The 19427-nt window shown below is 41.5% G+C and overlaps 1 protein-coding gene across 1 annotated transcript in view; it reads right to left on the bottom strand.

The window, feature by feature from the left end:
- Positions 1–19427, bottom strand: part of usp31 (ubiquitin specific peptidase 31) — a 146876-nt gene that overhangs the window by 13953 nt on the left and 113496 nt on the right. The window contains exon 15 of the mRNA XM_063058731.1: positions 16797–16955. Within this exon, the coding sequence (XP_062914801.1) occupies positions 16797–16955 (159 nt within the window). The remainder of the gene's footprint in view (positions 1–16796; positions 16956–19427) is intronic.

Here is a 19427-nt window from a genome sequence, read left to right as displayed (position 1 = left end):
TGCTCTGGCAGGATAGATCAGAGGGCTCGTCTAGGGAGGCTATTTGGGTGGAATTGAGGAATGGGAAAGGTGCAGTAACACTTATAGGGGTGTATTATAGACCACCTAATGGGGAGCAAGAATTGGAAGAGCAAATTTGTAAGGAGAAAGCATATATTTATAGTAAGCACAAGGTTGTCTTTGTGGGAAATTTTAATTTTCCATGCATAGACTGGGAAGCCCATACTGTAAAAGGGCTGGATGGTTTGGAATTTGTAAAATGTGTGCAGGATAGTTTTTTGCAGCAATACATAGAGGTACCAACTAGAGAGGGGGCAGTGTTGGATCTCCTGTTAGGGAATGAGATATGTCAGGTGACAGAGGTATGTGTTGGGGAGCACTTCAGGTCCAGTGATCACAATGCCATTAGTTTCAATATAAATATGGAGAAGGGTAGGTCTGGACCCAGGGTTGAGATTTTTGATTGGAGAAAGGTTAACTTTAAGGCGATGCGAAAGGATTTATAAGTGGACTGGGACAAGTTGTTTTATGGGAAGGATTAATAGATAAATGGAGGTCATTTAAAGGTGAAATTTTGAGGGTACAGAACCTTTATGTTCCTGTTAGGTTGAAAGGAAAGGTTAAAAGTTTGAGAGAGCCATGGTTTTCAAGGGATATTGGAAACTTGGTTCTGAAAAAGAGAGATATCTACAATAAATATAGACAGCATGGAGTAAATGAGGTGCTCGAGGAATATAAAGAATGTGAAAAGAATCTTTTTTTTAAATTTTATTTTTATTTGGATAAGGAGTTCACAATTATCATGTACTTTTTTCACACATATAACCTTTTCCATTTTTTTATATGTATAAAACTACAATTATTTATACATTCTTAAGTACACATTGAGATGATATAAAAGCAAAATAAACATTTAAATAGATAATTATGTACTGTGGTAAATCTAACCTATTAGGCTAAGTAATGAAATTAGTTGTTAAGAAAAATGGTAATAATAGTTTCCATACAACCCTTCTGGACCATTTCCACTGGTCCAAAATGTTGCATACAAGCCTATATACCAACCATTGTAGGTGTTTATATCCCAATTTGTTCATGCTTGTTCCTGCCCGCAGACATAATTATCCAATCCCTATATACTTATTTACTTAAGTGAAAAGAATCTTAAGAAAGAAATTAGAAAAGCTAAAAGACACGAGGTTACTTTGGCAAGTAAGGTGAAAATAAATCTAAAGGGTTTCTACAGTTATATTAATAGCAAAAGGATAGTGAGGGATAAAATTGATTCCTTAGAGAATCAGAGTGGCCAGCTATGTGCAGAACCAAAAGAGATGGGGGAGATTTTGAACAATTTCTTTTCTTTGGTATTCACTGAGGAGAAGGATATTGAATTGTGCAAGGCAAGGGAAACAGGTAGGGAAGTTATGGAAACTATGATGATTAAAGAAGAGGAAGCATTGGCCCTTTTAAGGAATATAAAAGTGGATAAGTCTCCGGGTCCGGACAGGATATTGAGGGAAGTTAGTGTAGGAATAGCAGGGGCTCTGACAGAAATATTTCAAAAGTCATTAGAAATGGGGATGGTGCCGGAGGATTGGCGTATTGCTCATGTTGTTCCATTGTTTAAAAAGGGTTCTAAGAGTAAACCTAGCAATTATCGGCCTGTAAGTTTGACATCAGTGGTGGGTAAATTAATGGAAAGTATTCTTAGAGATGGTATATATAATTATCTGGATAGACAGAGTCTGATTAGGAACAGTCAACATGGATCTGTGCATGGAAGGTTATGTTTGACAAATCTTATTCAATTTTTTGAAGAGGTTACTAGGAAAGTTGACGAGGGTAAAGCGGTGGATGTTGTCTATGTGGACTTCAGTAAGGCCTTTGACAAGGTTCCACACAGAAGGTTAGTTAGGAAGGTTCAATCTTCAGGTACTAATATTGAAGTAGGAAAATGGATTCAACAGTAGCTGGATGGGAGACGCCAGAGAGTAATGTTGGATAACTGTTTGTCAGGTTGGAGGTCAGTGACTAGTGGTGTGTCTCAGGGATCTGTACTGGGTCCAATGTTGTTTGTCATGTACATTAATGATCTGGATGATGGGGTGGTAAATTGGATTAGTAAGGATGCAGATAATACTAAGATAGGTGGTGTTGTGGATAATGAAGTAGGCTTTCAAAGCTTGCAGAGAGATTTAGGCCAGTTAGAAGAGTGGGCTGAAAGATGGCAGATGGAGTTTAATGCTGTTAAGTGTGAGGTGCTACATTTTGGTAGGACTAATCAAAATAGGACATACATGGTAAATGGTAGGGCACTGAAGAATGCAGTAGAACAGTGGGATCTAGGAAAAACGGTGCATAGTTCCCTGAAGGTGGAATCTCATGTGGATAGAATGGTGAAGTAAGCTTTTGGTATGCTGGCCTTTATAAATCAGAATACTGAGTATAAGAGTTGGGATGTAATTGTACAAGGCATTGGTAAGGCCAAATTTGGAGTATTGTGTACAGTTCTAGTCACCAAATTATCGGAAAGATGTCAACAAAATAGAGAGAGTACAGAGAAGATTTCAGCATCTAACTTACAGAGAAAGGTTGAACAAGTTGGGTCTTTATTCTTTGGAGCGTAGAAGGTTGAGAGGGAGACTTGATAGAAGTCTTTAAAATTATGAAGGGGATAAATAGAGTTGACATGGATAGGCTTTTTCCATTGAGAGTAGGGGAGATTCAAACAAGAGGACACGAGTTGAGAGTTAGGGGGCAAAAGTTTAGGGGTAACACAAGGGGGAACTTCTTTACTCAGAGTGGTAGTTGCGTGAAACGAGCTTCCAGTAGAAGTGGTAGAGGCAGGCTCGATATTGTCATTTAAAGTAAAATTGGATGGCTATATGGACAGGAAAGGAATGGAGGGTTGTGGGCTGAGTGCAGCTCAGTGGGACTAGGTGAGAGTAAGCATTCGGCATGGACTAGAAGGGCCGAGATAGCCTGTTTCCGTGCTGTAATTGTTATATTGTTATGTGAAGCACTAGAATATGCAAAGGCGTCTGCATTTGATGTTACTGCTTCACATCTTTGACTGTCAGTGAACTGCAGTGCAAACTGGCAACATTGAAATGGAGGATGAATAGTAGTGAAACCATGCATCAGAATATCTGTAAATAGACACACACACAACGTCGACTCAGACCTGAGAGACCAGTGTCGGGCATTTTCATGCCTTACAAGGCACAGTTCGAAAGGCTGTGTGGGGTGCCACTCCTCGCACAGACAATTCACAGTATTATTTTACGAGTCCAAGTTGCAAGCTCAACATCAAACTGGCGCAGATGGAGAGCGCGCACAGGAGCGGTCTGTCACTGGATCGAACTCCGGAACCTCCGTTCTCAAGCCCAGCGCTGATCTCACTGTGCCACCAGCCGACCAAATAGAAAACGTAAATAGAAAATGATAGAAATTGTCTGGGTGTCAAGACAAAACAAAACTTAGAAATTGTGTTTTAAATTGCAGAGAAGTGGGTGGGGTGGATGGTACAATGGAAATGTCTGTAACAGGATAAAGTCCGAGATAGACAAATGACACAAGTGACGTTGGTGGTGGTAGCTGTAGAGGAGGTGGTGAAAGCTTGTTACATAGAAACATAGAAAATAGGTGCAGGAGTAGGCCATTCGGCCCTTCGAGCCTGCACCGCCATTCAGTATGATCATGGCTGATCATCCAACTCGGAACCCTGCACCAGCCTTCCCTCCATACCCTCTGATCCCCCTAGCCACAAGGGCCATATCTAACTCCCTCTTAAATATAGCCAATGAACTGGCCTCAACTGTTTCCTGTGGCAGAGAATTCCACAGATTCACCACTCTCTGTGTGAAGAAGTTTTTCCTAATCTCAGTCCTAAAAGGCTTCCCCTTTATCCTCAAACCGTGACCCCTCGTTCTGGACTTTCCCAACATCGGGAACAATCTTCTTGCATCTAGCCTGTCCAATCCCTTTAGGATTTTATACGTTTCAATCAGATCCCCCCTCAATCTTCTAAATTCCAACGAGTACAAGCCTAGTTCATCCAGTCTTGCTTCATATGACAGTCCTGCCATCCCAGGAATCAATCTGGTGAACCTTCTTTGTACTCCCTCTATGGCAAGGATGTCTTTCCTCAGATTAGGGGACCAAAACTGCACACAATTCTCCAGGTGTGGTCTCACCAAGGCCTTGTACAACTGCAGTAGTACCTCCCTGCTCCTGTACTCGAATCCTCTTGCTATAAATGCCAGCATACCATTCGCCTTTTTCACCGCCTGCTGTACCTGCATGCCCTCTTTCAATGACTGGTGTATAATGACACCCAGGTCTCGTTGCACCTCCCCTTTTCCTAATCGGCCACCATTCAGATAATAATCTATTTTCCTATTTTTGCCACCAAAGTGGATAACTTCACATTTATCCACATTAAATTACATCTGCCATGAATTTGCCCACTCACCCAACTTATCCAAGTCACCCTGCATCCTCTTAGCATCCTCCTCACAGCTAACACTGCCACCCAGCTTCGTGTCATCCGCAAACTTGGAGATGCCGCATTTAATTCCCTCATCCAAGTCATTAATATATATCGTAAACAACTGGGGTCCCAGCACTGAGCCTTGCAGTACCCCACTAGTCACTGCCTGCCATTCTGAAAAGGTCCCGTTTATTCCCACTCTTTGCTTCCTGTCTGCTAACCAATTCTCTATCCACATCAATACCTTACCCCCAATACCATGTGCTTTAAGTTTGCACACTAATCTCCTGTGTGGGACCTTGTCAAAAGCCTTTTGAAAATCCAAATATACCACGTCCACTCATTCTCCCCTATCCACTCTACTAGTTACATCCTCAAAAAATTCTATGAGATTCGTCGGACATGATTTTCCTTTCACAAATCCATGCTGACTTTGTCCGATGATTTCACCACTTTTCAAATGTGCTGTTATCACATCATTGATAACTGACTCCAGCAGTTTCCCCGCCACCGACGTTAGGCTAACCAGTCTATAATTCCCCGGTTTCTCTCTCCCTCCTTTTTTAAAAAGTGGGGTTACATTAGCCACCCTCCAATCCTCAGGAACTAGTCCAGAATCTAACGAGTTTTGAAAAATTATCACTAATGCATCCACTATTTCTTGGGCTACTTCCTTAAGCACTCTGGGATGCAGACCATCTGGCCCTGGGGATTTATCTGCCTTTAATCCCTTCAATATACCTAACACCACTTCCCTACTAACATGTATTTCGTTCAGTTCCTCCATCTCACTGGACCCTCTGTCCCCTACTATTTCTGGAAGATTATTTATGTCCTCCTTAGTGAAGACAGAACCAAAGTAATTATTCAATTGGTCTGCCTTGTCCTTGCTCCCCATAATCAATTCACCTGTTTCTGTCTGTAGGGGACCTACATTTGTCTTTACCAGTCTTTTCCTTTTTACATATCTATAAAAGCTTTACGTCAGTTTTTATGTTCCCTGCCAGTTTTCTCTCATAATCTTTTTTTCCTTCCTAATTAAGCCCTTTGTCCTCCTCTGCTGAACTCTGAATTTCTCCCAGTCCTCAGGTGAGTCACTTTCTCTGGCTAATTTGTATGCTTCTTCTTTGGAATTGACACTATCCCTAATTTTTCTTGTCAGCCACGGGTGCACTACCTTCCTTGATTTATTCTTTTGCCAAACTGGGATGAACAATTGTTGTAGTTCATCCATGCAATCTTTAAATGCTTGTCATTGCATATCCACAGTCAATCCTTTGTGTCATTTGCCAGTCTATCTTAGCTAATTCACGACTCATACCTTCAAAGTTACCCCTCTTTAAGTTCAGAACCTTTGTTTCTGAATTAACTATGTCACTCTCCATCTTAATGAAGAATTCCACCAAATTATGGTCACTCTTACCCAAGGGGCCTCTCACGACAAGGTTGCTAATTAACCCCTCATTGCTCAAAACCCAGTCTAGAATAGCCTGCTCTCTAGTTGGTTCCTCGACATGTTGGTTCAAAAAACCATCCCGCATACATTCCAAGAAATCCTCTTCCTCAGCACCTTTACCAATTTGGTTCACCCAATCTACATGTAGATTGAAGTCACCCATTATAACTGCTGTTCCTTTATTGCACACATTTCTAATTTCCTGTTTAATACCATCCCCAACCTCACTACTACTGTTAGGTGGCCTGTACACAACTCCCACCAGCGGTTTCTGCCCCTTAGTGTTATGCAGCTCTACCCATATCGATTCCACATCCTCCCAGCTTATGTTCCTTTCTATTGCGTTAATCTCCTCTTTAACCAGCAACGCCACCCCACCTCCTTTTCTTTTATGTCTATCCCTCCTGAATATTGAATATCCCTGAACGTTGAGCTCCCACCCTTGGTCACCCTGGAGCCATGTTTCCGTGATCCCAACTATATCATAATCATTAATAACAATCTGCACTTTCAATTCATCCACCTTGTTACGAATGCTCCTGGCATTGACACACAAAGCCTTCAGGCGCTCTTTTACAACTCTCTTAGCCCTTATACAATTGTGTTGAAAAGTGGCCCTTTTTGATGCTTGCCCTGGATTTGTCGGCCTGCCACTTTTACTTTTCTCCTTACTACTTTTTGCTTCTACCCTCACTTTACACCCCTCTGTCTCTCTGAACTGGTTCCCATCCCCCTGTTGTGAACTAACCTCCTCTCGCCTAGCCTCTTTAATTTGATTCCCACCCCCCAACCATTCTAGTTTAAAGTCACCTCAGTAGCCCTCGCTAATCTCCCTGCCAGGATATTGGCTCCCCCTAGGATTCAAGTGTAACCCGTCCTTTTTGTACAGGTCACGCCTGCGCCAAAAGAGGTCCCAATGATCCAAAAACTTAAATCCCTGCCCCCTGCTCCAATCCCTCAGCCACGCATTTATCCTCCACCTCATCGCATTCCTACTCTCACTGTCACGTGGCACAGGCAGTAATCCCGAGATTACTACCTTTGCAGTCCTTTTTCTCAACTCCCTTCCTAGCTCCTTTCAGAACCTCTTCCCTTTTCCTACCTATGTCATTGGTACCTATATGTACCACGACCTCTGGCTCCTCACCCTCCCACTTCAGGATATCTTGGACACGATCGGAGATATCCCGGACCCTGGCACCAGGGAGGCAAACTACCATCCGGGTCTCTGGACTGCGTCCACAGAATCGCCTATCTGACCCCCTTACTATCGAGTCCCCTATTGTATCTGTTCTATCTGACAATGTACACTGAACAGTGGGAGGAAAAAACAATGCTGCAACTATGAAATAAAGCTACCGCAGATGCAAGGAAACAGAACACAGGAAATATTCAGCAGATTAGGTAATACTAGTTGAAGAAAAGACCAAAAAGTTAGCCTTATAATTTAATAGCCTGGATTACCATGAGTAATGGCTTTCAAGGAGGTATAGAAGACTGTGCAATGGGTTAGGAAGATGGCAGGGGAAGTTCAATGTTGACAAACATGAAGTGTTACCTTCTTACTCTATCAACTGGATAGCGATAAAAGATCGAGAGAGAATATGCAAATAGGTTGTTGAAAGTAACAGTGAGTATTGTGCTTTTGCTTGTAAAGCCATAGATCCAGAGTACAAGGAGAAAGAAATCACGATGAGCCTTTATAAAGCAATAAATTGTCCACAGCTGAAAAGTTATGCCCCATTCTGGTTGGAATTCATCAGGAAAGACATGACGGCTTTTGAGAGGCTGTAAAAGTAAGTTCCCAAAATATTTTCAAGTATATAAAAGGCAATTTTAAATAGTCTCATTAAAAGTCAAATAGTTGCAAGGAGATCTTAAATTTAAAATCAGGAAGAATAGTGGCAGAATGGGAAAACTTCCATATTCATGGAATGGTCAATAACCAGGGAACACAGAATGAAGGTAGCTGATGAAAGAACAAAAAGAATACAAGGTATTTTTTTTCAAAATGCAGCAAATGGTTAGTGTCTGGAATGCCTGGAATGAATTAACTTTCATCAGAAAGGATCAGGTCTTATAAAAAACTGAAGATTTTTCTTCTCCAGGTGTTGGATTCAATCAAAAAGGTGCACATGTTCAACATCTGAAGGAACTGAAAACAGTGGGTCTACTTGATAGATTAAATAGCAGCTGTGTTAACAGTGCTAATCTTTATGGTGGATGACCAGACAATGAGATGAAGAATTAAGTGAAAGCTATGGATTATCATTGAAGAATACCTCCATTCAGTCCGCAAAGTAGTCACCCAAACTGTATTTACTTTTTGCAATGCATAACAGTATGGTGATCACCAAATCCCAAACAGCATACTGGAGCAGTACAAGTAAACTGTGCTTCACCTAGTAGGAGTATTAGAGCTCCTAAATAGTTAGGAAGTGGGAAATAAATGGCAAGGGCTGCATTTCTACAGTTGCAGAGGGTGTCAACGAAGGTTGAAGGTATGGTTGAAATGAAAGGAATTATCCCTTTGAATGCTAAGATTCTAAGATGTGTCTGCTGGTGGCAGAAGTAATAAAGGACAACCCATTGAATGTGGAGGCTAGTGAGGTAAAAGGTGAGGGAAGGTGGTCTAGACAGGTGGAGGAACGAAGAAGGGATCAGAAATATGAAAAATGGAACAAACATAGTTGAAAGCCCTGTCAACTGTGGTGGAAGATAAGTGTGGCCAAGGAAGACAGAAATGTCTTAGAAGTACAGATTGGAAGTTATCAGGTCACAGCTAATTGAAAAAACTGAAAGAATGGAATATAGTTCTTATAGGAAGCAGAAATAAAGGGAGGTATGATCAAGATAGCCCTGCATGTCTGTGAGTTTGTAATGAAAATTGGTCACTAACCTATCCTGAGATACAGTGGCTGAGAAAGGAAGGGAAGAATAAGAGATAGACCATGTAGAAGTGAGAAGAATGGAAATTATCAGCAAGAGGTATTACAGGTCCACAATCCCTTATCCAAAATTCTTGGGGCCAGTTGCATTTCGGAATTCAGAATTTTTTGGATTTCAGACACCCCCCCCCCCCGCCGACCCTGACCAAAAAACATGTATACTCAAGTCCCTTATTTAACCTGTCTCAGTGTGGTGGACTTTAGGACCCAGTGGCGCACCAAACCTACGCACTTCCTCCCATATACTTTAAATCATCCCTAGATTACTTATAATACCTAATACAATGTAAATGCTATGTAAATAATTGTTATACTGTATTGTTTAGGGAATAATGACAAGAAGAAATTTTATTTCCAACAAAAACATTCAATAAAACAAAAATATACAGCTTCAAATGAACCGAATCAAACACATGGTAAAGGACTCATTGGAATAAATGTAGAACATCACTGTCACTATAAAACTTCAGTAACTTGTCTTTCTGTTTATTTAAATCATATACAGTGGTAGTTCCGACACTATTTTCTTCAGTAGGACGCCACACAGACATACCACGATCAAGCGTCTGCAATAACTCTGCTTTTTGCGTTATTGATAGAGAAGATTCCTTCTCTTTTTTTCATTGTTACCCCAAGGGGCATCTGCAGCTCTTTTTGACATTTTCACAGTGAAATTAAACACAAAGTCAACAGTGAACACAAAATATCAGCGAACAGCAAATGCACGTGTAACCAGTACAAGCGCTGAGCCACAACTGACGTCTGGCAGCCTCTGCTAGTGCTGCCGCATCACACCTGAGTGACGTCAGCTGCTGGCGAAAAAACTTCGGTTTTCGGGGCTTTTTGGATTTCAGAATTTCGGATAAAGGAATGTGCACTTGTATAACTTTCCAGTTCTGAATAAGATACAGATCTAGCACCAAAACAGCCATCAATGACTGAAACTATTAGTGAGTAAATAGAACTGATTCAAAAGACTGTTCCACATGTCTTCCCAAGTCTCCTGGAACTGAGTTCCAATAACTACAGCTTGGATTTGGAAAAAAGGGTGTAGTTAAATGAAAAGCTATTTAATCTGAAGAATATCACAACAGCTTGTCAAGACCTCAACATCTTTGATACACATATACTGGACCAGAATAAAGCAGTTATGAGGCATATGGAGCAACAGGAACTCAAGACCAAGAAGAAATAATGTCTGATCACGAACACTATATTGTTATCCATGCGCCCAAAGGGAAAGGAAGTCAACAGGGCAGGCACCTGTAGCTTCAAGCCTAATGGGTTGATGCTAAATGCCATTGAAATTTCTGGAGTTGTACAGCAATGCAGAAATCAATGTACGAAAAAGCCAATCAGGATGATTAACCCTTAGCTGTCAAGAGTCATGTGGCACCTGTTAAGAAGAATAAAGGGACCACAAGAGCAAATAAAGGCACGGATAAAAGGTCTCAGATTAATTCTGATAGAAAAAGCAGAGGGATATGAATAATAATTAAATATTGTGCTTCGGACACTACATCCTACAGATGAAAAGGAAAGCAAAAGATTCAATTAATTAAGTCAGGAAAGAAATTGAAAGTAAAATATTATAGCAGGTGGTCTAGTTAAGTTCTGTAGCTCAATTAAGCATTATAAAAAGGTAGATTTTATTAAAAAAAGAGTAATTTGCAGGCAAAAATTCAGATGCCAAATGATTGTCTGTGTTGAGAGATAAAAAAAAAGAAACAGCCACTGTGATTAAAGATGAAATCAATGATAAGAGAACACTGGAAACTATGTTAAGAAGAAATAGAAGACTTGTGCAAGTTATGTATTGATTCTTCAGCAGCAGCTATGTGGTGGCAGTATGTTAACATGGCAAGATTAGGCAATTCCCTGCAATGACGAGATGCTTTTGAAGGGCATCTTAACTTTCACACAAATGGGAATAACCAGGCAGGCTCGTGCCAGAAAGGCAAGAAAATGTATTTCTATTACAAAGTGAGAAGGTCACCAGAATCAGATTGCTCCAATTCCAAATTTAAGGGAAGCAATCAAAGTTACCTTAACTATAAGCTTCCTAGCCTAGCATCAATTATCAGAAAATTATCAAAGTCAGAAACTAAGAATGCAGTGGCTAAAGATGTTAAAAATTGTCAGGCAAGCAGAGCCAGCTCAGTATTAGAAATAGCAGGTCATGTCTGACATACTTGAATGGAATTTTCAAAACTAATAGACTGAGAACAACTATGCTGTAGATTTTAATTCCCCTTTCAGAAGATATAATCCTTCATAAAAGACAACATAAAAACCAAAGGTAAACTAGTACAGTTGAAAACAATTTATTGACCTAGTTAAGAAACTAGCTTAGTAGGGGTGTAAATTTAGTAGGCAGATACTCTAATAAGGTTTTCAACAGTCTTTCTGAAACTCAAACAGAGCTTTGTCACAGGAATAAATTACCAAGTAGGCAGAGGAAAAGATTCAAGACTGTTCTTAAAGTCTCCTTGAAGAAATTCAACAATCACAGTGACATGAGAACTCTCTAGTCCATCCACAGAAATTGAAAAAAAAATTCAAGTGTGGTATTGTGAACTTCAAAGTTATAAATCAAGAGCACAGAGGTCTGTGTAATCAGTGAAGGAGCAGACCACTTCATAAATACCGATGCACCCACCTGATTGGCTACAACTTGCTCTATCTGTAGAACAGTCTACAATTCCCATATTAAAATCTAGGTACAGCAAAGTACGGGCCCTTCAGGCCACAACAAGGTGCTATCCTTTTCATAAACCAATCCAACCCTTCCCTCCTACACAATGCATAACACTCCATCTTTCTATAATCCATGTGCCTATCAAAGAGTCCCTTAAACATCTCTGATGCACCATTTTCTACTACCACCAACAGTGCACCCCAGGCACTTACCACTATGGAAATAACATGTACGTCTGACACCTTCCCTAAACTTTCCTTCACTCACCTTAAAAATACATCCTCAGGTCTTAGTCATTGTCACCCTGTGAAACAGTAGCTGGGTGTCTACTCTATGCTTATAACCCTACACACACCTATCAAGTTGCCCCTCATCCTCCTTCACTCCAAAAAAGAAAAGCTTTAGCTCGCACAACCTTCCCTCAGAAGATTGTGCACCCTCTCTAAATCTTTCACATCCTTCCTATAAATAAGGGGATCAGAACTAAATAGGAAATTTACAAGGATGTTGCCTGGATTGGAGAGCATGCCTTGTGAGAATAGGTTAAGTGAACTTGGCCTTTTCTCCTTGGAAGGAGGGAGGATGAGAGGTGACCCGATAGTGATGATGAGCGGTACTGATCGTGTGCACAGCCGGAGGCTTTTCTCCAAGGCGGAAATGGCCAGCTGATGGGGCATAGTTTTAAGGTACTTAGAAGTAGGTTCTGGGGGGGGGGGGGGGCGGGGGAATGTCAGGAGTAAGTTTTTGCACATGGAGAGATTGGGCACGTGGAATGCACTGCTGGTGATGGAGGCAGATACAATAGGGTCTTTTAAGAGACTCTTAGATAGGTATACGGAGGCACATAGGAAAATAGGGGGCTATGCGGTAGGGAAATTCTGGGCAGTTCCTAAAGAAGGTTACATGGATGGCACAACACTGTGGGCCGAAGAGCCTGTAATGTGCTGTAGATCTCCATGTTTGATGAACACTGTTCCAAGTGTCATCCAGCCAGAGTTTTAGAGTTGCAACATGTGAACTCAATCACCACACTAATGAGCGCCAACACACCATGTGCCTGCTTAACCACCCTATCAAAGTTGTGTGACAACTTTGAATTATCTAAGGATTTGGACCACAAGATCCTTCTGTACCTCCACACTCCTCAGGACTCTGGCATTAACCATCTACTCTGCCTTCAAGTTCAACCTTCCAAAGTGTATCACCTCATACTTCTCTCAATTAAACTCCATCTGCAACTTCTAATCCCAGTTCGGCATCCTATCAATCTATACTTCCACAACACCACCTTACTTACTAATCCTCCTTTCTGCTTCCTCATCCAAGTTATTTATAAAAATAACAAAGATTAGGAGTCCCAGAACAGATCCAAGCAGAGCATTACTGATCACTAACCTCCAGGCAGAATACACTCCAATGATGCAAGATTCACTGGTCTATAATTCCTAGATAACCCCTATTATGATTTTTGAACAAAGGAACATATGCCATCTCTAAATCTCTGGTACTCCTGCTATACTCCTGTGATGAACAATTTCTTCCCTTACTTCTCGTAGTAACCTCGGGTACATCCCATCTGGCTCCAGTGATTTATCATTTTCTTCAAAAGGTCCAATGCAGCCTCTTGCTTAACCTCAACATGCTCTAGCAAACTAATCTGTTCTAGTTGAACTCACATTCATCAAGGTCCCTCTCACTGATGAACGTTGAAGCAAAGTATTCACTAAGGATCTTCCCTACCACAGGCAAGACTCTCCCTTTATCCCTGAGTAGTTCTTCCCTCACTACAGTCATCCTCTTGTTCTTCATGTACGTATAGACCACCTGGAAGTGTTCCTTAATCCAATATCAGTCGCCACCTCAGAACCCATAGAATAAAAATGGACATTCCTTCTCACAGGAATGTCAATTGGTGCTGCTTCCATTCAACCCAAATAATGGAACAGAAGGGCACAAATTCTGGCTTACTGATGACACAAAATTTGGTGGCATTATAAGCACTGCGAGTGCAAGCACAAAGTTACAAATAAAGTTTGCAATATGTAAAACAGTGGCACAGTTTTAACATAAATATTAATAGTCCCAGACCTCATCCCACACAGTCCAGAAAGCACGCTTCTACTGAGGCTGAAAAGAGCCAAACTTTGCACAGCAGAGAGCATCCTGATAAGCTACCTTCTTCGTACGAAAACTGCGCTGTGGTAAACAGGAAGGCTCGATAATGGGTAGTCAAAACTTTCCTTACGCATCACCAGCACCAGCTTACCTACCATCAAGGACATATGTACAGGAAGGTGCCGGTAACATCATGAAGAATCCCACCCACCCTGCTCATGAACTGTTCTCTCAATCCTAGAGAGGGGGCTATGTAGCATCCACAGGACCACCAGATTCAAAAACAGTCACTTCCCCCAAGCAGCAAGTCTGATCAATACCTCCACCCACTTACTCCACCATGACTTTATTATCTCCTGTCAGCCATCTTTATGGATGTACAATGTATGAGCAATCTTAAGTATTTATATTTATTGTTTTTATTATTAGTGCTCTTTATCTTTTTTTTGTGCTGCATCGTATCCGGAGTAACAATTATTGCGTTCTCCTTGCACTTTTGTACAGATAACTATGATAAATAATCCCTGACTTTTAAAGTGCTGAGAAAATAGATGCAGTGGAGAAATTTTGCTGAGAAAACTGGTGGGTTCCATGTCAATAAATCATGAAACTGGTGTGGACTTGATACAGAGAATTATCAACATCCAAATATCTAGAGGACCCAAGTACAAGGAGGTAGAAGTTATATGGCTTCTATACTAAGCCCTGGTGTGTGGCTGTGTGAGTATGTATGTGTATGTATGTATGTATGTATGTATGTATGTATGTATGTGGAGAGACAGAGACAGAGAGAGAGAGAGAGAGAAAGAGTACGCAGATTAACCAGAAATCTTTAAACAACCAGTTCCATTTCATTACCAAAATTAAGATAACACTTCCTGGAATTTAGGAGGCTGAAGGCTGATTTTTTTTTTAAAGAAACAAAGAACTTGATGAGACAAGTAACAAGGAGATCCCTTTTGTTGCCAAATGTTGGACTATAAAACATAGAAGCAGAATTAGGCCATCCGGCCAAGAATCTGCTCCACCATTCCATCATGGCTGGTTTATTATCCCTCTCAACCCTATTCTCCTGCCTTTTCCTTGTAATCTTTAACGCCCTTACTAATCAGGAACCTATGAATCTCCAGCTTAAATATACTCAATGACTTGGCCTGCACAACTGTCAATGGCAATGAATTCCACAGATTCACCACCCTCTGCCTAAAGAAATGTTTCCTTATCTTTGTTCTAAATGGATGTCCCTCTATTCTGAGGCTGCCCTCTCTGGTTCCAGACTCCCCCACTATAGGAAATACTCTCTCCACATCCACTCCATCTATGCCTTTCAATATTCAATAGGTTTCAATTAAATTTCTCCCCTCATTCTTCTAAACTTCAGCATGTACAGTTCCAGAGCCATCAAACACTCCTCCTGTAACCCTTTCATTCCTGGAATCATTCTCATCAGTTTTCTGGATGCTCTCCAATGCAGATCATCTTTTCTTAGATAGAGGCCCTAAACTGCTCACAATATTGCAAATGCAGTCTGAGCAATGCCTTATAAAGCCTTAGTATTACATTTTTGCTTTTGTATTCTAGTCCTCTTGCAATGAAACCTAACATTACATTTGCTTTGCTTACCATCGACTCCACATGCAACATTTAGAGGATCCTGCATGAGCACCTCAAGTCTCTTTGCACCTCTGATTCTTGAATTTTTTCCCCACTTAGAAAATAGTCCACATCTTTATTCCTTCTACCAAAGTGCATGATTAAGCACTTCCCAACACTATATTCCATCTGCCACTTCTTTGCCCAATCTGTCCAAGTCCTTCTGCAGACACGCTGCATTGTCAACACCACCTGCCCCTCCATCTAACTTGGCCACAAAACCATCTATTCCATCATCCAAATCATTGATACATAACATGAAAAGCAGTCCTAATATCAAGCCCTGCGGCCACCACTAGTTACCAGCAGCCAGCCAGAAAATACTCCTTTTATTCCCACTCTTTGCCTCCTGCCAGTCAGCCATTTCCTATCCATGCTAGTAGCTTTCCTATAATCCCATGGGTTCTTATCTTGTTTAGCAACTCACTTGGCACCTTGTCAAAGGCCTTCTGAAAATCCAAGTAAACAACCACTGACCCTCTTGTCTATCCTGCTTGTTGTTTCCTCAAAGAATTCCACCAGATTTGTCAGGCAAGATTTCCCCTGCAGGAAACCATGCTGACTTTGGCCTACTTTATCATGCACCTCCAAGTACCTCGAAACCGCATCCTTAAAAATGGACTCCAACAACCTCCCAACCAGTGAAGCCAAACTAACTGGCCTATAGCTTCCTTTCTTCTGCCTCTCCCTTCTTGAAGAATAGAGTGACATCTGCAATTTTCTAGTCCTCCAGAGATAATCCAGAATCTAGTAAATCTTGAGAGATCATTACTGATGCCTCCACAATCTCTTTAGCTACCTCTTTCAGAACCCTGGGGTGTAGTCCATCTAGACCAGGTGACTTCTCTCCCTTCAAATATTTCTTCAATGGAGAAGAAAGCCTGGTTCAGTATTTACAGATAGACCTTTCAGGAGTTAAGTTAGGAAACACTTCGCATGCAAGGAGATAAGTTTCCACAAAAGCCAATGGGCTGCTGGTTCAATTGTTAATTTTAAATCTGAGACGAATAGATTTTTGTTAAATAATGACATGGAGAACAGTGGATTTGCTTCCAGGTGTGATGACAAAATATTTAAAAATTCCAAAATCGTTCGCAAGATTCACAATCACATTTTAAATTTACATTTGTTTCACAGCCAAGGCATCAAATAACAGAGAGGCCTTTATAAAACTTGCAGCCAAGTTGCAAATATATGTACTTGTGATAATTCATGCCAGGGCGAGTTCCACCAAGCCTAGAGTTCTGTTTTTTTTAAATTACCGTTATCCAAGAATGTAAATATTTTAATTACAACACTTTACAGCCAGTCTGATCTTGAGCTCACCATGTAACCATGCATGCAGACTTCACAACACAATGACCACAATAAGTCAAGAGCTGGAACCTCACTGAGTTCCACCTGGTGGGACCATGGAAATATTTAAAACGTTACCTGCTAACGAGCTGTTTGCTGACCAGGAAGGAATGGTGCTTCGCCGCTGGTAGAATAGGATGTATGCAGTCTGCTTGCAGACATCTTCATCCAAGAGCTGCTGAACATCACTGTCATCGAAGCAGTACCAAAGTCCATCCACAGAGTTCTTGCAGTAGGCTACATAAAGGACAGCAGAGGTGCTGATCAGTTACTCTTAAATGAGAAAGGAGGACAAGCAGGAAAGACAATTCATACAGGCACAAAATAAGAATTATTCATTCAGGTGTTAGACAACAGCTGAATGACTGGAGACTTGTACACCCAGATATAGATTCAATGCTGTCCAGAAAAAGGCAGCACAGCATCCAGCTAGCCAAGTTAGCTAATCTCAGCCTACAAAGTATCCCATTAAGCTGATTTAACCTTTACTTTCTTACAAGTTCTCATTTCCCACTCCTATTACCTTACAAAAGCTGTGGGATTATTGAAATCTATAACCAATAATGATCCAGAGGTAAAAGTTAAAGTCTGCCACAGCAACCAGGCAAGTTAAATTCAAAAAAATGTGAAAGACGAGGTAATATCAATAATGGTGAAACTTAAAAAAAGGCATATAGCATACTTGCCTTCACCAGTCAGGGCACTGATGGGCACCTCGGAAATCATGTTGCAGCTGTATAAAATTCTGGGCAGGTTGTACTTGGAGTATTGTGCCCAGTTCTCGTTACCCCATTACAGGAAGGATGTGTCAGATTTGGAGAAGGTGCAAAGGTTCACCAGGATGCTGCTCAGATTACAGTGTATTAGCAATAAGATCTGATAGGCTTGACTCATTTTCTCTGGCTCGCAAGAGGCTGACAGGAGACCTTAGTTTATAAAACTATGAGAAGCATAGATGAGGTAGATGCAGTCTCATTTACAGGATAAAAATGTCAAGTACCAGAGGTATCTATAAGATGACAGAGATAAAGCTGAGGGGAATTAAGCAAGGGAATTTTCATTTTACGCAGAGTGGCAGGTGCCTGGAAAGAGCTGGCATAGATACTTGTGTGATAGATACTTGCTTATATCTCATGTTTGCTAAGCTTGCTTTCTAAATAGCAGTTGCCATTTGAAAGATTACAAACAGTCATAAGTAAATTTTCAGCTATATTGCTTTCATTAACTTCGGGTCGTAAATGGAAGTTGGACTTTGGTTCTTAATGTAAAACAGGGAGAGCCAGTCCCTTTTTACCATCTGACCAGCCGGCTCCAATCATTGATCCAGAGCAAACACTGAGGACCCTTGCCAGGGTCAACCCACAAAAAGCGGGAGGTCCCAACAACATCCCTGGACATGTGCTCAAGGAATGTGCTGATGTATTAGCAGATGTCCTGACAGACATTTTCAACATCTCCCTTAGTCAAGCTATTGTCCCCAGATGCTTCAAAACCTCCACAATCATCCCTGTAGCAAAGAAATCAGTTGTAGCCTGTCTGAATGATTACCGTCCCATTGCCCTGACCCCCATAGTGATGAAATGTTTTGAACGGTTTGTCAAGCCTCATATCACAGCCAGCCTCCCCTCATCACTGGATCCTCTGCAGTTTGCTTATCGTCCAAATCGCTCCACGGAGGACACAATATCCACCACACTGCACACAGTTCTCTCTCACTTGGACAACAAAGACACTTATGCCAGAATCCTGTACATTGATTTCAGTTCAGCGTTCAATACCATCATCCCGCAGAGACTAGTGGAGAAACTGTCGCTGCTTGGCCTTAGCACTGCCATGTGTCGCTGGATTCTGGATTTCTTGACAGAGAAACCACAGTCAGTCCGTGTTGGCAGGAACATCTCTGACTCCATTACATTGAGCACTGGATCCCCACAAGGCTGTGTGCTTAGCCCATTGTTTACACTGCTAACACACAACTGTGCAACCAGATTCAAGGAGAACCTGATCATTAAATTTGCAGATGATACCATAGTGGTGGGGCTCATCAGCAAAAACGATGAAACTATGTCCAGGGAGGAGGTCAAACACCTAGAGAGCTGGTGCAGGGATAACAACTTGATGCTTAATGTCACCAAAACCAAGGAGATGATTGCCGATTTCAGACGGTCTCAGCCTGAGCACACACCCCTCAGCATCAGCGGCTCCACAGTGGACAGAGTGGAAAACATCAAGTTCCTTGGGGTGCAGATCTCAGATAATCTCACCTAGTCCAGGAACACCACTGGGATTGTGAAACGGGCCCAGCAGAGATTGCACTTTCTGAGGAAGCTTAAACAAGCATCACTCCCCACTAACATCTTAACTACATTCTACAGAGGCGTGGTTGAGAGTGTGCTGACCTTTTGCATCACAACCTGGTACTCCAGCTGCAGTGCTGTCGACAAAAAAGCCTTGCAGAGGGTGGTTAGGGGAGCAGAGAAGGTTATTGGGGTCTCCCTACCTTCTGTCCAAGACCTCTTTCAGAGTCGATGCCTCCAGAAGACACAGTACATCATTAAAGACCCCTCACACCCTCTCCATGAACTGTTTGTTCTTCTGTCATCAGGAAAACATTACAGGAGCATCAAAACTAAAACCACAAGGCTACTAAACAGCTTCCTCCCACAGGCAGTCAGACTGCTAAATAGCTGCTCTACCTGACTCTGCTTT

This window comes from Mobula hypostoma, chromosome 9 (assembly GCF_963921235.1).
Source record: "Mobula hypostoma chromosome 9, sMobHyp1.1, whole genome shotgun sequence".
Taxonomy (NCBI): Eukaryota; Metazoa; Chordata; class Chondrichthyes; order Myliobatiformes; family Myliobatidae; genus Mobula; species Mobula hypostoma.
This window is presented reverse-complemented; position numbering and strand designations above follow the sequence as displayed.